This window comes from Mesitornis unicolor, unplaced genomic scaffold (genome assembly GCF_000695765.1).
Source record: "Mesitornis unicolor isolate BGI_N332 unplaced genomic scaffold, ASM69576v1 scaffold5284, whole genome shotgun sequence".
Lineage (NCBI taxonomy): Eukaryota > Metazoa > Chordata > Aves > Mesitornithiformes > Mesitornithidae > Mesitornis > Mesitornis unicolor.
In genome coordinates, this window is record NW_010179260.1 from 19,993 (window position 1) to 39,218 (window position 19,226).

The following is a 19,226-nucleotide window of genomic DNA, read 5'->3' on the forward strand; positions in this document are numbered from 1 at the left end:
TGGCTGTGGAGGTCTTGATGTCACCTGTACCAGTGGGCGATACTGCTCCAACAAACGGTTGTTGCAGTTGGTCCCCATTTTTTAAGGGGCTGGGTCATGAAACCAGTTTGTTTAAGTGGAAATGAATGTGTGCTTGTTTCCTTTTCTTCCTTACATTCCCCTTACGTACTGCAAACCCAGCAGGTGACAGGAAAAGCGTCTTCCAAGAAACTTCTACTTTTACAGGTTTGGTGGTTTTCACACCCTGGTACCCTGCCATGTGCGGGTGCAGTGCGAGTGCCGCGGGGACGCAGTGGGTGCTGGCGCAGGTCCTGACCTCTCCTCGTCAGTGAACACGTCACCAGCCTGCTGCTGGGTTTCGTTGTGCCCAAAGGCTCCCGATTGCTGTGGAAGCAAAACGTTTGACTTGGTTTAATAGTATTAAAAGTCGCTTTTTGCTGTGGTTTATGCAGTAGAGTGAAGAATCCTCCACGACTGGGTGTTCTCACAGAAACATCTGGAATCGTCTAATTCTGAGAGCTGTGGTTAAAGCCAAACTGGATACTCCTTGATATTCCCCCTTCCAAATTCCATTAGTTAACTTATGTTTTGCCCCATACCTATGTATCATTTTTTGCTGAGTTCTTTTTGGTTTCAGTCCTGATCCCTCACCTCCTGATCCCCAACTACAGCTGATGCTTAACCAGGGAAACCTCTGCAGCCTTAGAGGGGCTGGAAGCACCCCTGGACCCTGTGAGTGAGGGATGGGTCCCACCCGCAGCAGCACCCGGCTCCGTGCTCTGGGATGGGACGTCCCAACTCCGTGCGCTGGGATGGGACGTCCTAACTCTATGCACTGGGATGGGACGTCCCCAGCTCCATGCACTGGGATGGGACGTCCCAGCGGAGCAGGGCAGGGAGTTGAAGTGGGCTCCCCCAAGAGTGGCAGTCGGGAGCGCTGCCCCTCTGCTCCTGCTCTCAGTTGGCTCCTTGGAGCTGCTGGTTCCTGCTGTCATTTTCAAGAGCTTTTCCGATTCTTCTCAGCCCTGTGTTTCCCACCATAGGAACAGTCTGGTATCAGCTTTCCCGAGTCCCCCTCTGCCCCTTGTTTAAAACACAAATACACAGTGGCTGCTAACGAATGTGTGGGGCTCGTTCTCCTTTGGCTCCCAACCACCGTCAGTGACTACCTCTGTCTTTCTGGGTTGGTGGAGTTGTTTTGTACTTCGAAGTCAGACGTGGTACTTGGAGATCAGGCAGATATTTGACTACCCCACGGTAGTTTTTAATTTGGCTATTTACACCTGAGACAAAAGCAGCAGCTTTCTGCGTCGTCTGCAGGAGCCACGCGGTGGATAGGACAGGCAGCAGCTTTTTAAGGACAAACGCAGTCGTCGGGGTACAGCGCTGGATGTGGTTATGGCATTGCACTGAGGAGAAGGTTATTTTGGTCACCCCAGTAAAAATATGCAGGCAAAAAACGAAGGTTTCCTACCAGCTGAAGATCTAGAAACCCTGTTTTGTAGTGAGAAGCCTCACCTTAAAAACTGTGATTGGGAATAGAGGCGCCATAATCTCCTTGCTCTACTTTATGGGTCTCATTATAAAGTTCTATTTTCAGGATCTAATTACTTTAAGTTAAAGTACTTGCCGTGTGCGAAGCACCTTGCAGTTTCTGAGGTGCTGTACTCGCACCCCATGAGCTCTGTGGGAGAAAGGCAGGCATCGCCTGGTTTGCATTTGCGGACACAGATACCACGAGCTGGTGCTTCTCCAGCTGTGAAGTGAGTTAATGATGGGCCGAGTCGTAGCCCTGCGCTTGCCGCGGCTCTGTCAATGGGTTATTAATGGTTTTGCCCTCTTAGGAGAGGAAGAAGAAAGCAGCAGACCCGACAAAATCAGATGTGTGTAACTGAGCGAATGTTTTACTCTGAATTGCCTGACGGCGCCATGTGATGTTCTGAACCTTCGTTCTGTAGGTCAGTAACAGATCCACGCGACGGAAAGAGAGTTGCACTCAAAAAGATGCCCAACGTCTTCCAAAATTTGGTCTCTTGTAAAAGGGTCTTCCGGGAGTTGAAGATGTTGTGTTTTTTTAAGCATGACAATGTAAGTAAATTCAAAGTCATTTTTAAGTCTTTGATAAAGCCTAATTGTGTAATGGAGCTATCTGTAACAGAAGGGGTTTCTTTTTCATTTAAATTATAGAATAACTAAAATGCTTTAAAAGCTCTCTAATTTTATGGTTATCAGATTTCCTGGAAACTCAGATATTGCTGTTGCAAGCACTGTACAAATGGAATTATCAAGAATCTAAGGATATTCATAATTTCCCTTCCAAAATGATTGCAAATAGACAGGCAATACACTTCCACCTAATCTTGTTTTGGGCTTTAGATAAATGTCGGTCTGCGCAAAGCTGTGCCAGCTGGAGTTGCTTTTTTGCGTTTCTTTCAAATATTTTATGGGTATATACCTGTATTTGAAATAAACCAATTCTTACTAGGTAGATAAGTTTACGCTTTTACTTGAACAGCTGGAAAAAGTTTCTTGAATGATAAAAGAAGAGCCCCTGAATGTAGAGAATACCAGACTGACGGGCTGTTCAAGCCCCGTATTTCGTGGCCCAGAGCATTGCCACGGCTGCGGGACGCGGCACGGCTCAGCTCTGCAGTCAGGGTGCACCCCCCTGCCTCCTTGGAAGGGGTTTGGATTTGCTTGATCTCATGTGGTGTTTCCTAGGTACTCTCTGCCCTCGACATCCTCCAGCCTCCACACATCGACTATTTTGAAGAAATGTATCCTAAATATAAAATAAGGCATCTCAGTTGAGGTAGGTGTCGTTAGCTTAGAGACTGCAGGTAGCCGGTGGAATCCACGCAACACAACTGCAAAGACACGGAGCCTGCGTCTGAACGGTTTTATTTAAAGAAGTGAATCCACCGTTGAGAACTTCAGTGGCTGGTAACGTTGGAGATGAAGTGGTGCGGGATTGAACACGAAGCTTGGAATACGCGAGAGCTTTATGAACTGTTGAGATATTTTTACAACAAGCTGTTAGTAACAAAATGTCCTTTGTAGGCTTTGGTAAAAGTGATATTTTAGAGAGCAGATCACCAAATATCCTAACACACTGACATTTCCATTACCAAATTAACATTTCGGTACAGGGATCTGCCATGCAGCTGAGGTCAGCAAATAGACTTCTGCGTTTCTGTGGAAAACCCCGACAGCAAACACCAGAAATCGGACTCGGTGCTGAGGTGTGGAAAGCGAGCACTGGGATCGTAGCGCGTTCAGCGATGTGCACGTCACCTCGTTGCACTGCTCCGTTCACAGCTTTGGTTGCAGTCTTGCCGGTTTCCACATCCAAATTGAGAAAGTGAAAACTGTCTCCCCAGGCTGAAATTGCTACCCAAGTCTTGTACATCAGGTGGGGGGTGACAAATTGTCCGATGCACGCTTGGGTAAGACACCTGCCAGTCAATTTTCATCTGAAAATGCATGCGTATCCGTTCAGGAGCACGTGTGAAGTGTTAGGATTGAGGGTTTGGGTTTGTTTTCTAAAATGATACAGGTTTATGTTTAAATGAGAGCGTTTCCTGTTCCCTGGCTGCAGAGCAGGGTTTGGGTTTAACCAGAAGCGAATGCGCTGTCCACAGCTGCCCGGGTCGCGCTCTGCTCTGGCGGTGTCGTCTTCATGGAGCTGGTGGCTGCTGAGGGGGCTCGGCTGCTTTTTGGCCTGACCCGCTTTACAGGACAATTGGTGGGGGGAAAATTGTCCTTCTGTATTTTTAGATAAACGGAACTTGGTGAAGTGCGGTTTGATCTATTTATAATGCCGTGAATTGGCTGAGGGAAGGAGGTCTGTTTTAAGCTGGGTGACTTAACCGAAGCACAGCATGATTTACGGGCCGGTAAACAAGTTCACTGGTTGAAAATACTGCTGTGCTATATTAGGGCTTTTTCATATGAATGTTAGGTAAAGCTCTGAAAGTTTGCTTTGATGTGTCTTTCATGTGAGTGGCATACGAGCAGTCTTCAAAACCCGGATTTTGGTTATTTGCACTAGTTCAATGCCCTCCTTTTATAGCAAGTCATACGAGTTATAAATCAGATCTAGGTTAAGGATTGCTCCTTCCGTGTAATTGTATGGTGAAGAATATTTAAATGGGATAAGCTTATTTTTATGAGCTTAGCTACTGCCAAGTTTTGAATGTTAAGCCAGAAATGTTAGTCTCCTTCATGGTTTACTGATTTTAAGTCATTCTGGCTGGTATTTTATAGGACTGTCTTTTGTCTTTTCTCATTTGTTTGCACTTCTTGACTCTAATCTCGGTAACAGAAAACTATTTACTTTGTGTAGTTTTCTTTTTCATTTCTTTGGCAATAATTGCAATAAGCGCACTTATGACCCTCAAATTCATTAGGAGAACGAATGGTGTTTCACTTTGTGTGCACATTTTTAATTGCAGGTGCTTGTGCTCACAGTAGTAGAAGGAGAACTTATTTCACATTTATTTTATAAGAAGATCAGGTAACTCTATTCCATATTTGGGGGTTGGAGTTGTAAAAACTTCTCTTATTGACCCACCAGTGTGGTTCCTAAAGGCGTCGTGGCCATGTCCCGGTTGTACCATGCGGTGTGTTGACCTGTGATGAAAGCACAAGGGGATTGCGTTGGCACTGCTTGCTTTCCTCGATCCTTCCTGAGGAGTTGCAGTGCCTGTCGGGTTAGTTTCCATTCTTCAGTCTGGATTCTGCTGGCAGTGTGTGCCCGGCTGAGAATGGTTCAGGCAAAATAAGCTGAAATTTTGAATTTTAAACCTTTCATAGGTAATCAAATTGTCTTAATTCCTGATTTAAGGATTCTGACTTGATTTTTGAACAGTCTGAAATGCCACTGTGAGAGAAGGTTTGAAAGGGATAGCCTAGGCTGGGAACTCGTCACAGCGCAGGTTTGACACGTGGTGGTGTCTTTAAAAAAATCTCTTTTAAAAGCTGTTACCTGTAACAGAAAAGTCAGCAAGTTTTAAACATAAATGACTTAGACAACTATTAAGTTCCTTAAATCTTTTTGAATAATTCTTGCACTATTTTTACATGGGCCAGGTCTTTATTTTTCATGTTTTGGGGCCCGATACAAAATGAGGGGGTTACAGAAATACTTCTATTAGGAGGCTGTCAAGTCTGCAAACACTTAGGGTGGTGTCACAAAGCGAGTTTGATAGGATCCTAATGTGAAAACAAGTATAACTATAAAGTATATTAAATAGGAGAAAACCCCTTGCTCCCACTTTATTGAAAATCCTGAAATATTTAAGTTTTGGGTTTGTTTTTTTTTTAAAAAAAAAGCCTGTTTCTCACCGTGTGGTGCAGACAGACCCCTCCACTGCACTGTTAGCATCCACCTCATCCACCTACCCCAGAACCTGTGCACAGAGTCCTCTCCTCTGCCCAAAACTCCAGTCCGTGGAGTTAAGTTTTGAGGTATGCAGGGACCTGACGCAGGAGGATCCGAGTCCTGATGAGCAACCACGCCACGAGTGCACTTCATTCCTTTTTAAAATCTGCTGTCGCTCTGTGGAAGGCACCAGCTCAGCACTCTCCCAGTCCGCAGAGTGAGTGAAGCTCTTGTGCCGTGCATTTGCCTCGATAATTATTCTGCAGCAAATTGGTACATTTGTAGTTCTAATTTTATACAGCTACTTAACTAATTACTGCTGTCAGGAGCAATTTTTATCTGGTAGTAATGTTCAGCTTAGCTGCAGATTACAGCTCCAGTGACCACCTCGTAGCCAGCTTATCTTATGGTTTGACTTAAAACCGAAAAGGACGGGTACCCGAGTGGTTGGTGGAAATCCCGTGGGGTTTGTGGTTTGGGTTTGCTCGACATTTCCAGCGGCGGCCGGAGCGAAGCCATGGACCCATTTGGGCAGCGGCCGTTTAAGGAGCCGTCCCGTTTGTCACCCAAGGCTGCTTCGCTCGCGGTTACAGACCCTCATGAAATGATGGAGAGGCAGCGATCGGACAGCGCTGCGCACGTGAACGGAGCTCGGAGCCCGGCCCAGAGCTCCAGTTAACGCACAGAGACCTGGGGTGCTGCAGGTGCCATTTCAGGCCCTCCTTTAATTTAAGCTGCTTTAGTTGGCATGGCAACTAGTGGAGACATCTGGGAGACATTACGCTCGGGTTTGAGATTTAGGAGGATTTGTGGCACAGCAAAACAAAAATCTTATCGTAATAAAGTGCCGAGTAATGCTTTGGGATTTTTTTTTTTTTAGTATTTTACATAAAAAAATGAGATGTAAAGATTTGTTGCCGCTATAAAGTAAAAACCAGAATTTTAAAAGGCTGATATAAATATTTAAGAGAGCCTTTGCAAAAGGAAACGAGAAATTAGAGGACTGGAAATTCTGGTGCTGCAGGGTTGGATTTTCTCTTTATGAATTCTTTATGAGTGCAGTTTTAATTTCAGGGTCTTTTAGTAAGAGTCGTCGGTATTTAGTTTATAAATTTGTTCTTTGTGTGCTGTGCTGGTGGCAGCTGAACAATTGGGCTGACAGGGATTTGGCTGGACAGGGTTTGCAGAGCAGCAGATGGCAGGAGAACATTGATTAGGTAGAGATGAAAGAAAGCCCAAGTTCCTCTAGATGTTGTAAGTGCCACTTGACCTGTGCCAGGTAATGGCTGGTAATGGTAAGAACAAGTACAGGCTTCTGCTGAAGCCGACTTGCTTCATTATTATTACAACCAAATTACATTGACCAGTGGGGTCGGTTTAGGGAGGTGCAGGTGTTGGTGGAGCAGCCTGCACGGGCCCTTCGGTGACCGCATTTCACCGGCTCCCACCGCCCGCTGAAGCGTGCTGCTGTGTGCACCATGGAGATGCTCCTTTGCTTGTTTGTAACTTGTGGCTCACCAGCCTTAAGGAAAAAAATAAAGGTTTCAAGATGCCACTAATTATATTAAGATTTTATTTTGTTTTCTGACTCTGGAATAATTCTGTAACAACTTCCTTAACGCAAACACTGCTTTACTGAGTAATCTGTCTTCTTTCACAACCCGCTTTTTATTTTCATTCTTGTAAGAGTCTGGAGTCTTGACCTCTGAAGAGGCTTTGTTCGTTTTTACTGGATAGCTCTGACCTGTGAGCGCTCACATTTCTAGGAGTTAGAGTAAATGTTTCAAGAGGTTTTGTGCCGGACTTTCTGCTTTTGCCTTAACTGATGAACTGAAGATACGTTGTCACGGAGTTGATGCAGAGCGACCTCCATAAGATTATCGTCTCTCCTCAGCCACTCAGCTCGGATCATGTCAAAGTTTTTCTTTACCAGATTTTGAGAGGTAATTTTTCTTCTTTTAAATTTAATGAAAATAATGTACTATTTATTTTTTTCTGTTTCTTAATGTTTATCCTCAAGAGGCGCCCTCATCTTGAACAAGTTTCCCATGGGAAACTTGTTCTTTTTATTTAATATTCTGAAATAGTATGTTATGACTAGCAAACATTAATTATTAATTAATTATTAGTCAATTAATTAATTAATCCTGTTGTAAGAATATGGCAGGCCTGCTGCCTGCCGTCATCGTCGTGGGTAGAGGCGGCAAGACTTGGGCTCAGCTGCAAAGGCTGCTTCAGTGGCAGGGAGGGTGTTTTAGCAGCCCTCAGGGCACAGAAAGGACACCTGGATTTAGGAAACCGCTCGGTGTCTGTGACTGTCCCCACCTAAGGCAGGACTTGCTCTGCCCAGTTTGTGCATCCACAAGTTTTACCCTTTTGCCGTCATCGTCGTGGGTAGAGGCGGCAAGACTTGGGCTCAGCTGCAAAGGCTGCTTCAGTGGCAGGGAGGGTGTTTTAGCAGCCCTCAGGGCACAGAAAGGACACCTGGATTTAGGAAACCGCTCGGTGTCTGTGACTGTCCCCACCTAAGGCAGGACTTGCTCTGCCCAGTTTGTGCATCCACAAGTTTTACCCTTTCATGGGGTGACTGCGTGTGGACCAGAGATGAGACGTTGGAATCGTGTGAGAAATGAGCCAACGGCTGAGTCTTTGCTGATCCCCTCCAGGAAGACGCTGTCAGCCTTAGCCTCCTTCTCAAAGTGAAAGTGTTACTTATTTGAATTTTGTTTAATATTTCAGGTCTGAAATATCTACATTCTGCTGGCATTTTACATCGAGACATTAAACCAGGGAACCTACTTGTGAACAGCAACTGTGTTCTTAAGGTGCTACTTAAATTTATTGAAAATGTACATCTGTATTGTTACTTTTCTAGTGAAAAGTTTTAAAATCTTCTAGATTATAAATATTATAATGCCAACTAAAAATGTGACGTGATTTCAGATAAAACTGTAGACATTTTAAATGGATGTGGAATCAAGTAGCGTAACTTCTTCCTATTCCCCTCTCCCTTGCTTGTGCAGTTACCTCAGATTGATTTATTTAAATGCTGTTTTGGGATTTCCTGCTTCATTACCAGGAGGTTACCTATTTGAAATGCATTAAATGTTTTGGTTATTTTAATTTTTTTATTTGCCTTCTCAATTTAGATTTGTGATTTTGGATTGGCCAGGGTGGAAGAGTTAGATGAATCTCGCCACATGACTCAGGAAGTGGTCACTCAGTATTACCGAGCTCCAGAAATCCTGATGGGCAGCCGTCACTACAGCAATGCCATCGACATCTGGTCTGTAGGCTGCATCTTTGCAGAGTTACTTGGGCGAAGGATATTGTTTCAGGCACAGAGTCCCATCCAACAGGTATCATTGCATTTCCACTTCACAGGTTTCCTGCTGCGTAATTCCCCTAAAGTTGATTAAGGGAGTGGAGCATCTCCCTTATGAGGAGCGGCTGAGGGAGCTGGGGCTCTTTAGTTTGCAGAAGAGGAGACTGAGGGGAGACCTCATTCATGTTTAGAAATATTTCAAGGGTGAGTGTCACGAGGATGGAGCCAGGCTCTTCTCGGTGACAAACAATGATAGGACAAGGGGTAACGGACACAAACTGGAACACAGGAGGTTCCACTTCAATTGGAGAAGAAACTTCTTCTCAGTGAGGGTGACAGAGCCCTGGCCCAGGCTGCCCAGAGAGGTTGTGGAGTCTCCTTCTCTGCAGACATTCAAAACCCGCCTGGACGCCTTCCTGTGTAACCTCATCTGGGTGTTCCTGCTCCGGCAGGGGGATTGGACTGGATGAGCTTTGGAGGTCCCTTCCAATCCCTAACGTTCTGTGATTCTGTGATTCTGTGATTCTGTGAATCGGTTGTACTGATGCGTTGTGAGCCTCGGTCTTTGGTTTGGTTTGGTTCACACACAGGCGAAAAACAAAGCTACTTTGAAACACTGCAGTGGTAGCTTCCAGACTGTAATAAAAGTAGTGGTTATTAACGGTATTAACATTTTGAAATGTGTATTTCCTTGTAATCCTGTGTAATCTGCTGCAATACCGAAGCCTGCTGGAGCATTTTACTGAGATAAGGCAAAGGTGGTACAGCCGTGGTGATAAAACCATGTTATGTGGATGGCATTCACTTTATTTGGTTGAAAAGTTGTACAAAGTTACACAAGAGTTCCTAGCTCTTTTATTATCCCTGTGCAGTAGAATGGTTTACAAAGTTGACCTGGTTTTTAGGGTAATTTTGTGTGGTGTGTTGGTTTGCATTCAGTTGAGACTATTTGGGTTTTAGAACGAGTAACGCACCGTTAACAGTACTTCATGATTTTCTTATTATGTGAATTGCAGTAAAATACTTCACTAAACCTGCGAGCAAGAATAGCTCCCAGCCTTGAAAATCAGCTTCTGTCAGGGGATTTTTTCAGTGAAATTACAAATGTTTGTATTTGCTATCTGCTAAATGTATATGTTAGTATTTGTAATGTACCATTTGTAAAACAATGGTTAAATGCAATTTACGCTACCTTAAGAATCTGCTGTCGTGGTCAAATGTACGAGCGTGTGTCAGAGCTCTGAAATGTGCGTGTTCTGCCCCTGCAGCTGGATTTGATCACAGACCTGTTGGGAACGCCGTCGCTGGAAGCAATGCGGACGGCGTGCGAAGGCGCCAAGGCACATATACTCAGGGGTCCTCATAAACAGGTACGGCTGTGCGTTCCTGCCCTGTCCACACGTGGTCAAGACAAACAACCCTTCAGTCAGCCCCCGCGAGAGAGGATTTCCTCGGGCGGGATGCTGCTGCTGTGCCATCGCGGCGTTTCACATCTCGATTAAATTCTCACAGTGCGTTTGTTCCCAAATACTGCGCTTGGACGCTTGACCTCAGCGCTGTCTCTGCCTGCAAACCAGGCTGAGCTGCTGGCGGTGGTGTGGGGTGGGTTAATGGTGTGGTCGCTCACACGAGTGCGGAGGCACGGCGGGTTTCACCAGTAAAGTGCATTTCTGGCATCTGTCTCGTACGTATTGCTTGAGTTGGTGATACAGGTGAAAGTCTCCTTTTTTTGTGTTTTGAGAGCTGTTTTGAATGAAGATGTTAAATGTAAGTGATAATACTGGCAAGAGATGTAAATTAAAATTGACGGCCTAGTTCAGAACGCCCCAGAGGGACTCCTGTACCGAGGGATCAAGGGCGTTAGGCAGGGAAATTGCCCCTTAGCCAGCACCAAATGGTCCCATCACCCATCCCTGCACTGACCTGAGCTGTTCGTGAAAGGCTTAGCAAGACACTGAAAAGTGAGCTACAACATTCAGTGTATCTGAAGCAAAAGTTAGTTTAAAAAAACCCCAGAGAGAAGAGACGGGATGGTGTCACCTTGCTGACCGGGCAATAAAGAGGGCAAATGAAATGTGCTGTTAATAGACAGGAGGAAATGCTCGTGCAGGGATCCACAGTGCAGTGTAAAGCAGTGTGTCCACCCAATGTGGTCATTCTAATGATTGCTAGATAGTAAAAATTAATGAAATTAATAACCTGTACATGTTGATACATCGGATCTTTCCAGTAGTTAAGTTTGCCTCTTTATTTTCTGCATGTTGAAGTCATTTCTCAAATGTCTACTCACAGCAATAGTAGTTACCATAGAAATGAGTCTATATTCTGCTGTGTTATTAACACGTGGGAGTTCTGCCTCCCTGGCACTTCTCATAGCATCAGAGCCATTGAGGTTGGAGAAGACCTTTAAGATCATTTTGATTCACTGCATCAAGTTCTCTCTGTTCCATTTTGTGACAGGTTTTTTTTTCTTTTAGCATTAGTAAAAGGAAGATTTCCTAAAGAATTTCTCTACCACTTTTAAAACAAATCAAGTCTATTTCTTTGCTGTCGCCTGCTAGAAGAGTTGTAACTTTTAAGCACGTAGTCCTGCACTTTCAAGGTTTGAGATGTTTTAAAAAAGTTTTACAGTGATTGAAGCTGTGAGAAATACATCGCTATACTTCCTATATAAAATTATGTAACAGCCTGTGAATACATCCAGATACTTTATAGAATACTTTGATTTTAAGTAGTGAAAATTTGATAATCGCTTGGCATTTCCAGAGTGCTGAACAGTCTCGGGCTGGTGGCTCGTTTGCAAGTTGGAAATAGGGGTCACAGTGTGTCTGGTGGAGTTCTTTAGTGTGCTTCTCTGTTCTCCACTTCTCCGTGTCTGAATGCAAATTCATGGCTTTTCATCTTTTAAAATGGAGATTTTGCTGGTTATAAATAGCTAAATGTTACCAGTTTCTTAATTAGATTAATAGGGAGAGAAAACCAAGTTGTAAACTGGTGATTACTTTGTCGCACAAACTATTTTTAGTCGATGTAGGTGAGCGTAGTAGGAGTGAAGGGGTAGAGCATTTTGCTGCTTTGTAAAAATAGATTAATCATCAAGTTTCTGATTAAAAAAAAAAACCCACCCCACCGTGTGTTGGCATAACGAAAATTTACACACTACATAGGCTTCTTTGTCAGGTTTGTAGTTAAAACTTCTACTTCGCATTGAGGTGCCTTGATAAAGCCGCTCACAGCGCGCCCCGAGCCGATGGTCCAGACCCAGGGTGGAAATTGAGGTTTCCTTTCCCTCATCTTCCTCTTCTTTTTCCCGTTCCCTTCAGAGCAGTAACCGTTCCCTTGGTTTGCAGACTTGGCTGTGGGGCACTCTGCTGCCCTTCCCTGAGCTGACAGGAGTAGGAATAATGTCGATTAAGCAGGAAAGTGTTTTACTGGATTTTGGAAACTGGCGTTGTTGGGGCTTTATAGAAAACACCTTTGAAGCCTGTTCCATTTATAGCTGATGCTTTAAAATGATTGGCATGCAATGAATGCTGTTGTTGATGAATCTTTTTCATTTTGATCTGCTCGAGGCACACTTCTTCCCGCGTGTTAGGACCATGGGGACAGGAGTTGTCTTTGCGTTTTGCTGCCTTAGTGATAACGTTTAATTCCAGAGTCAGAGGAGCCTTTCAGGCTACAGAGTGCGTCTGCAGTTAGAAGTTGTCAGATGTTGGGTAAAATCGTGTTAAATTATGATGAGGAGAGCAGCCGTTGTCTCTGCGCCCGCAGCTCCGCAGCCCCCGCACGTAGCACCACGAGCTGCCGGGATTTGGGCTCACCCCGGCTGCGGGAAGGGCTCACGCTCGCAATCCCAGCACGGGCTGGGTGGCCCCGTTGGTAAAATCCATCTTTGCCTGGGTATTTGTACCCTGGGGTTTTTTCACTCTCAACCAAAACTGGAAACTTTCAAGCTCTTGTGCTCGTGAGCAAACGGGGGAAATACGGCAGGAAAAGGGTCTGCAGGGCTGGGTTTGTGGGGGTACCCAGAGCTCCCCCAGCTTCATTCACCCCCATGGCTGATGCCCTGAGAATGCCCCTTTCCCTTCCCCCAGTCCTTCAGCCGTGGCCTATTTATCTCTATGTAAAATGCTGGGTGCCTGAAGGTCATTTTAATTGTGCTCCATGTCACTGCCAGTTAGATATGGATCGTCTGGGTAAGGAAAAGCAAAGTAATCCATAATTTGGCGGTGACTGAGATCAGAAAAATGAAATACTGGAAATGATGAGTTTAATCAAACCCCTGAGCAGCTACAGCTTAGAGTGGTGTCTATATAGAAAAAATAAAACTTAAAAAATATAGATTGGTCCGGGGATTACGTCTGCTCGAAGGGAAAGGACCGGTTAGAGCTCTGCGGCAGTTGCTGAGTTTTGTGATAGCGGCTGTGGTTTTGTTGGGCAGCGCATGTCCCTTCGCACAAGAACTTTGTCCTTGGTGGCTGTAAAGCGGCTGCAGCGGTGTCGGTGCTGATGGATGTGACAGGACAACTCTGCGCTTTCTTTCTCCTGTTTCCCCACAGCCATCCCTTCCTGTCCTATATACGCTCTCCAGTCAGGCTACGCATGAAGCAGTTCATCTCCTTTGCAGAATGTTGGTCTTTGATCCAGTAAGTATCATTCCACGTTATTTCTAATACTTTTTGTTTTAACGGCTTTTGTTGTCTGCTACTTAAATGAATATTTTAAGTAAAGGGCTGCTTTAACCGGGTTTTCTCCTACATTGCATTTCTTTTGGGTCTGTAAAAGACATAAAAGTATCTTCTTATAATTGGTCGAATAATTCCCCCTGGAGTGGGGGTTTCGCAGTTAAAATCCAGTGGTCTTTTGAAGAAGGCGACACCAAAGGCAGCAGACGCGGGTGTTGGTGAATCACGCTGTCTTTTCCTAGCGAGGTGTAGGTAGCAGAGCAGCAGATACTTTGATGCAGCTCTAATTAGAGACGCGTGGGCGTTCAGGGTCTTGCAACACACACAAAATTCCTCCTGCATCCACGCAGTCACGTAACAGGATCCTGTTTCCACTGAGCATCTGCTTTCCTAATGAAAATCTGCTGCCGTGGATTTTGGATTCCATCTCTTGGGCTCACCTTGCGAAATTGTCTCTAGAAAATGTGATACCTGAATCGATGATCTTACCCATTTCGTCTTTACAGGGAAATCCCTAACTTTTCACATGAGAAGTAGACAAATGGACTGAACTGCAGAGGAGGAGGCTTGTGATTGATAAAGTGCTCAGAAGACAGCTCCTTTTGATTTAATCTTTTTAAACCTTAAGATCGCTTTACTGAACAAAAACATAAAGAGTTAAATCGTAATTTCCACGTAAACAAACCTAATTTTGTTCCTGTCGAGCTCCCTCCACACTCAGGATACTGTTATTCCCAAATCACATTTAAATAAATGTGGGTTTGTTTTTTTAAAGAATCAGGACAGTCCTTTAGAGCAGGTGACTTTAATCTAAAAATTCTCCTGGGAATTGCGGCAGTTGGGTTGCACTTTGAGCTTTGCCACTGCTTTTGCTCTGTATCTTTGAGCAAGTGACTTGTTCTCTGCTGCGTTCCGTTGCTGTTTTTACATTCACCTGTAACAGACTCCATGACACCCGGCATTTGCAGCAGCGTTTCTGTCTGCAGTTCTTTAGAAGCAGGCAGTGTTCTCCTTTGCTGACGAGGTGGTGTTGGACTGAGCGCTTTACCTGAGTTATGCACTAAAACGTCTCCGTCGTGTGGGAGCAGACTTCATAACCTAACCCGTTGCTCTGGCCGCTTCGTGCCTGCGCTGCCTTCGCCGCTTGCTTTCTGAAACTCGATGTGTAAAAGCATTTCTCGGAGCTCCAGATGCCATAATCTGAATTATTCTGTTATCAGTGGTGCTTGAATTTGTTTCACTTTAAATACGTACTCGAGCGATCATTCAAATCTTTTGCGGAGTGTGGACCTACCAAGCGCTGTGTGTGCTAGCTTTAAATTCTTTGGGCTTGTCTTGATTTACTGGAGGAGTGATAGTTTTAAGGTTATCTGGAGAAAGTAATCATTGAAATACATCTTTCCAAAAATCATATCAGCAGCATTTTCTATCTTTAGCTGTCGTAGGAAAGGTCAATGTCATCCTAGCAAAGCCGCTTGTTTTTGAGCAAAACCTTCCCCCTAGTGGCAAAGCTTGCGGAGCTGAAACGTTCTCTGACCTGCAGTGATCCTTTGATGTCGTTAGGCATTTATAGAACAATCCAGAATTAACTGATGGATAAGCATTCTGTGCACTGTTTCAATACCTCTGAAAATGTTCTAACTCTTTTTCTTCCTTTTCTTCAAACGCACCACATCAGTCCAAAAGGATATCTGCTAAGGATGCCTTAGCCCACCCGTATCTCGACGAAGGGCGGTTGCGATACCACACCTGTATGTGTAAATGTTGTTTTTCCACATCTACTGGAAGAGTCTATACCAGTGATTTTGAACCCATCACTAACCCCAAATTCGATGACACTTTTGAGAAGAACCTCAGTTCTGTGCGGCAGGTGAAAGGTGAGTGGTGGTTGCCTCTGCGTCCGCACGGATCTGCTCCGTCCTGCAGCACTCGGTCCCTGGGACGTGCAGTCTGGGTGCAGGTACTAACCCGGGGCCTTCTGCTCTTGGGGCTTATCCCACAGGAGCTACTGGAAATAATTTCTTCTCACTGAAAGACCAGAATTGCTTGTGAATGTTCTGCCATAACGTAATACCACACGTGTTAGCTGACACGGAGGAGTCTATGGGTTTCAAACCTTTATTCCTTACTAGAATGCACTTTCATTAAAAGGAAGCTGTATTTTCCTCCAGACTGCGTTGCGTGTTACTGAAGCAAAAAGCGCTAACGTTACGGTGTGTTTTGTTTTTCTCCTATGTGCAGAAATAATTCATCAGTTCATTTTGGAACAGCAGAAAGGAAACAGAGTGCCTCTCTGCATCAACCCTCAGTCTGCTGCTTTTAAGAGCTTTATTAGGTAACTGTATGTAATCACATCTGATATTAATTCACGTTTATTAGTAGTACAGAGTTCACACATCCAGAATGGTTTTATGTTTGAAGTTGCTGAGAGTAGGAAAGGCCCATAGGGAACTTCTGCAAAATCATAAATACCTTAAGCACGTGTGTGGCTACGTTTTAAAAATACTTTAATGAATTCTTTGAGCATTTCAGTAAAATGTGCAAAAGTTTCAAGTGATATTTTTGCCTAAAAGTAGAGACTGAAAGTCAGAATTGCAAGATTGACAAGTTAGAATTCTGATCGTAGAACTGCACTGTGCGTGGCAATTAACGACTGATAGACGGAGAATCGTTAGGAAGAGGAGTAGAGCAAGTGTAGCGCAGTGTTTGTTGGTGGTGGTGTGAACTTGTTTTGGTTCGGTTTTGGTGGTGGTTTCTTTGGTTTTCCATGAAGTGTGTGTGTGCTGGTTGGGAATCACCGTCCCGGCCCTCAGCCGTTGCCAATGAGCACTGATTTTCTGTGTCGCCCGCGTTGCAGTTCCACGGTCGCTCAGCCCTCCGAGATGCCGCCATCTCCGCTGGTCTGGGAGTGAAGTGGGAGACAGAGACTACTGACGGCGCGGGGTAGCTTTCCACTGGAGTCTGGGATTTGCAATTCTGGAGGTTGATCGTACTTGTACTATAATTTTACTAATGAAGTTTTAAATTAACAACCACTACTTGTACAATACGAATAATATTTAGAAATGTACTAGACTTTTAATCTTGTAAAGTGGTTGTGCTTTTAGAAGAAAATATTTTACCCAGAGTTGCACGTGTTTTATGAATTCTAGTGCAGCTGTGATGGCTCAGCTCAGAACAAACAGAATCGAACCAAATTTGGGGAGGGTTGTTGGTTTTTTTCTTTTTTTTTTCCCTTCTTTTCTTTTTTTTTTATTGAAGTGAGATTGTACAAAAAGATAGACGTGCATTTTGATATCGAGCCATTCCTGAAGATTTGGGGTTTTCTAAAGCTAAGGAATACAGAAACCTTGACTGCGACCAATCATGAAGTCCCGTCGGGTGACAGAGGCCACGGGAGTGGGGCTGTCCCCTGACGACCACATCGTATAAATAGCTTCTCACTAGAGCTGTGGTGGTGACGTGTGCTGTTCTCAAACCCAATGTTGTGAGTAGAGAGAATGAGTTTGTGACTAGGAGAGACTAAACTTCTGTTTCCTTACCCAGTATAAATATATATATATATTTAATCTATTTTTATTAGAAGTTTTTCTGCTCTTTCTTACATAAACCCCCCAGCATGCATCTTCTATGTGTGTAAATAATTCCATTTATGGGCTAATTTCAGAGATCCCTGACATCATTGCTGTATAGAGAGAAACTAGCTTGCACATTTTAGGTCTGTGAAATTTTGTGAGAATTTTTTCCTGCACTGGACAGTTGACAGAAAAAAAAAAAGAGGAGAAAAAAAAAAAGGAAAAGGAAAAAAAAAGCACATAGGGAATTACGTTGATTGTGTTCGTGTCCTTAGGCGAAGCTGTGGAAGTCTTGAAATGTCACAGTAGTAAATAACTTTTATTACTTTTTGGCTAATTCTTTTTCTGTTGGAACACTGAATTCTGTGCATATGTATATATGAACACAAATCGAAGGCCTCTACCTCCTGGAGTATACAACTTGGTTTGTTTACCTCCACATGATTTTTTTTTTTTTAAGTTCAGTGTGGAGACTTGAAACTTGAATGTCCCTTCCAACTTTTGTATTTAAAACAGGACTAGAAAATTGAAGACTGTTTTTCACCTGTACAAAGAAATACTGAAGGGTGGTCTTAAAATTTGAGCATTGGTCTGGAGAAAAACCGTGGTGTTTGTTATGGACAATTAACTGTTAAAGTTATTGTAAGTTATCTGTATTTAGCAGAGTATTTTCAACAAGAGTGGAGCTGAGCTGAAATTGGAGACTATTAGTAAGTTATGTTTGGAAGTTTTAACTTCAATGAAGTAATTATTTGCTGTGAAAGAGACAAACATTGAATAACTGAACAAAGATGGTGCAATATCTTTGTTTTTTATGAGGCTCCTGAGAATTAAACCAACTGAAGCATTTCAATCCGCTTGAGTGAGCAAGGTGTGCGCGTAACCGAGCCCCGGGAGACGCTGGTGTGAGAGGTGAAATCTCAGAGGTTGTCAGTGATGTGGCACCCTTGCTGGTCACTTTGTAAAATGTAGATTTGAAGTACAGTGGTGAAAACATTAAATGTGACATTTGAAAACCAAGTGGCGTTATCTTCATTTCCTGCCTGATCCGATACCTTTGTTTAACTGTAAATCTGGATTGAAGACTGTCTGAAAGAATACAAGTAAAGAGAGTTGATTGCATCTCATTTTGGGCATGGTTTTGATTATTACACTCGCATGCATACACGCACACACACACATACACGTGTATGTATGCACGTGTATGCACACGTATACGAGTTCTTCAGCAAAATGTTCATTTACTCTTTAAGCTTCATCCTGGATAAAGGCAAAACTTGCTGCTGAAGTCAAAACAAGCAGTTGACGTGCACTTTACTGGGAGGTTGACAGACATCAGGCAAGGGTGGATTTTTCTTAGTTTGCAAAGCCCGTGCAGTTTTCATCAGCACCAGCGCCTTCATTTCAAAGGATCCAACGTGCAGTGGTGTTGCAGGATATGACTGAAAGTGTCCCTGTTTGAGTGTGGCCTTTTTAAAGATCAAACAAGTGGAACTGTAGAGTTAAAGCCTCTGGACCTCACAAAAAATAACCTGATGAGCCTTTTTCGCGCACGCTCTCATCCCAGGGCAGGCACAGACGTCGTTTGTGACTCATCCGTGTGCCTCCCCCTAAAAGTCCCCGTGCTGTTATGAGCTAAATTTCAACATGTTTTAGAGCTGCTGATGGTGGTGTCAGTGTTGCTTCATGGTCGTCTGTTGCTGAAGTAGTCGCCATTAATCCCCTGCCGTTTTTCGTGGTCTGCTCATCAGATTCTCCGGCAGCGGGAGCCTGAGCGTCCGGACGAGCCGTCCCCTCGCTGGCTCCTCTCGTTTCGCCACGCGGTTTTGTGAGCGCTCCCTGGCACCTGGTTTTGTGAGTGCATGGCGCATCAGTGTATTTTTTGGAGCTGATTGCTAGAGGTCCAGGGGTTAATCTCGATGGTAAACATAGAAAGAATAAGATGTCTTTTGGACAGTTCCCTTTCAGCACGTCTCCACGTGAAGGCGGGCAAGGCACGGTGCAGAGTGAGTCGTTGAGATTGGTGAAATGCGTAACTAAAACTGTGTGTGCAAGTGTATACAAACCCAGTGACGGTGATGTTCTCTGTAGCCTCAGCTGCATTTTACACGTGTGACGTCAAGCGGTTGCGATGACGGCCAGAGCTGTCGAGAGCCGTCTGCGGCAAAGGGAACACGAGTGTGCGCGTGTGGAGCGATGTAATCACGAGGTCACCCAGAGCTGCTCGCTTTCCCAACGAGGTTAAAATCGGGCTTGCG

General features: G+C 44.3%; 1 protein-coding gene across 1 annotated transcript in view; it reads left to right on the forward strand.

Annotated features, from left to right (window-relative positions):
* NLK (nemo-like kinase) overlaps positions 1 to 18,094 on the forward strand; it is a 37,423-nt gene extending 19,329 nt beyond the window's left edge. Inside the window, 10 exon segments of the mRNA XM_010182701.1 lie at positions 1,959 to 2,088; positions 2,722 to 2,777; positions 7,220 to 7,326; positions 8,123 to 8,208; positions 8,533 to 8,742; positions 9,977 to 10,078; positions 13,268 to 13,354; positions 15,072 to 15,270; positions 15,635 to 15,728; positions 16,251 to 18,094. Of these exon segments, the coding sequence (XP_010181003.1) occupies positions 1,959 to 2,088; positions 2,722 to 2,777; positions 7,220 to 7,326; positions 8,123 to 8,208; positions 8,533 to 8,742; positions 9,977 to 10,078; positions 13,268 to 13,354; positions 15,072 to 15,270; positions 15,635 to 15,728; positions 16,251 to 16,305 (1,126 nt within the window). The 3' untranslated portion in view covers positions 16,306 to 18,094.
* Positions 18,095 to 19,226: the final 1,132 nt, after the last annotated feature.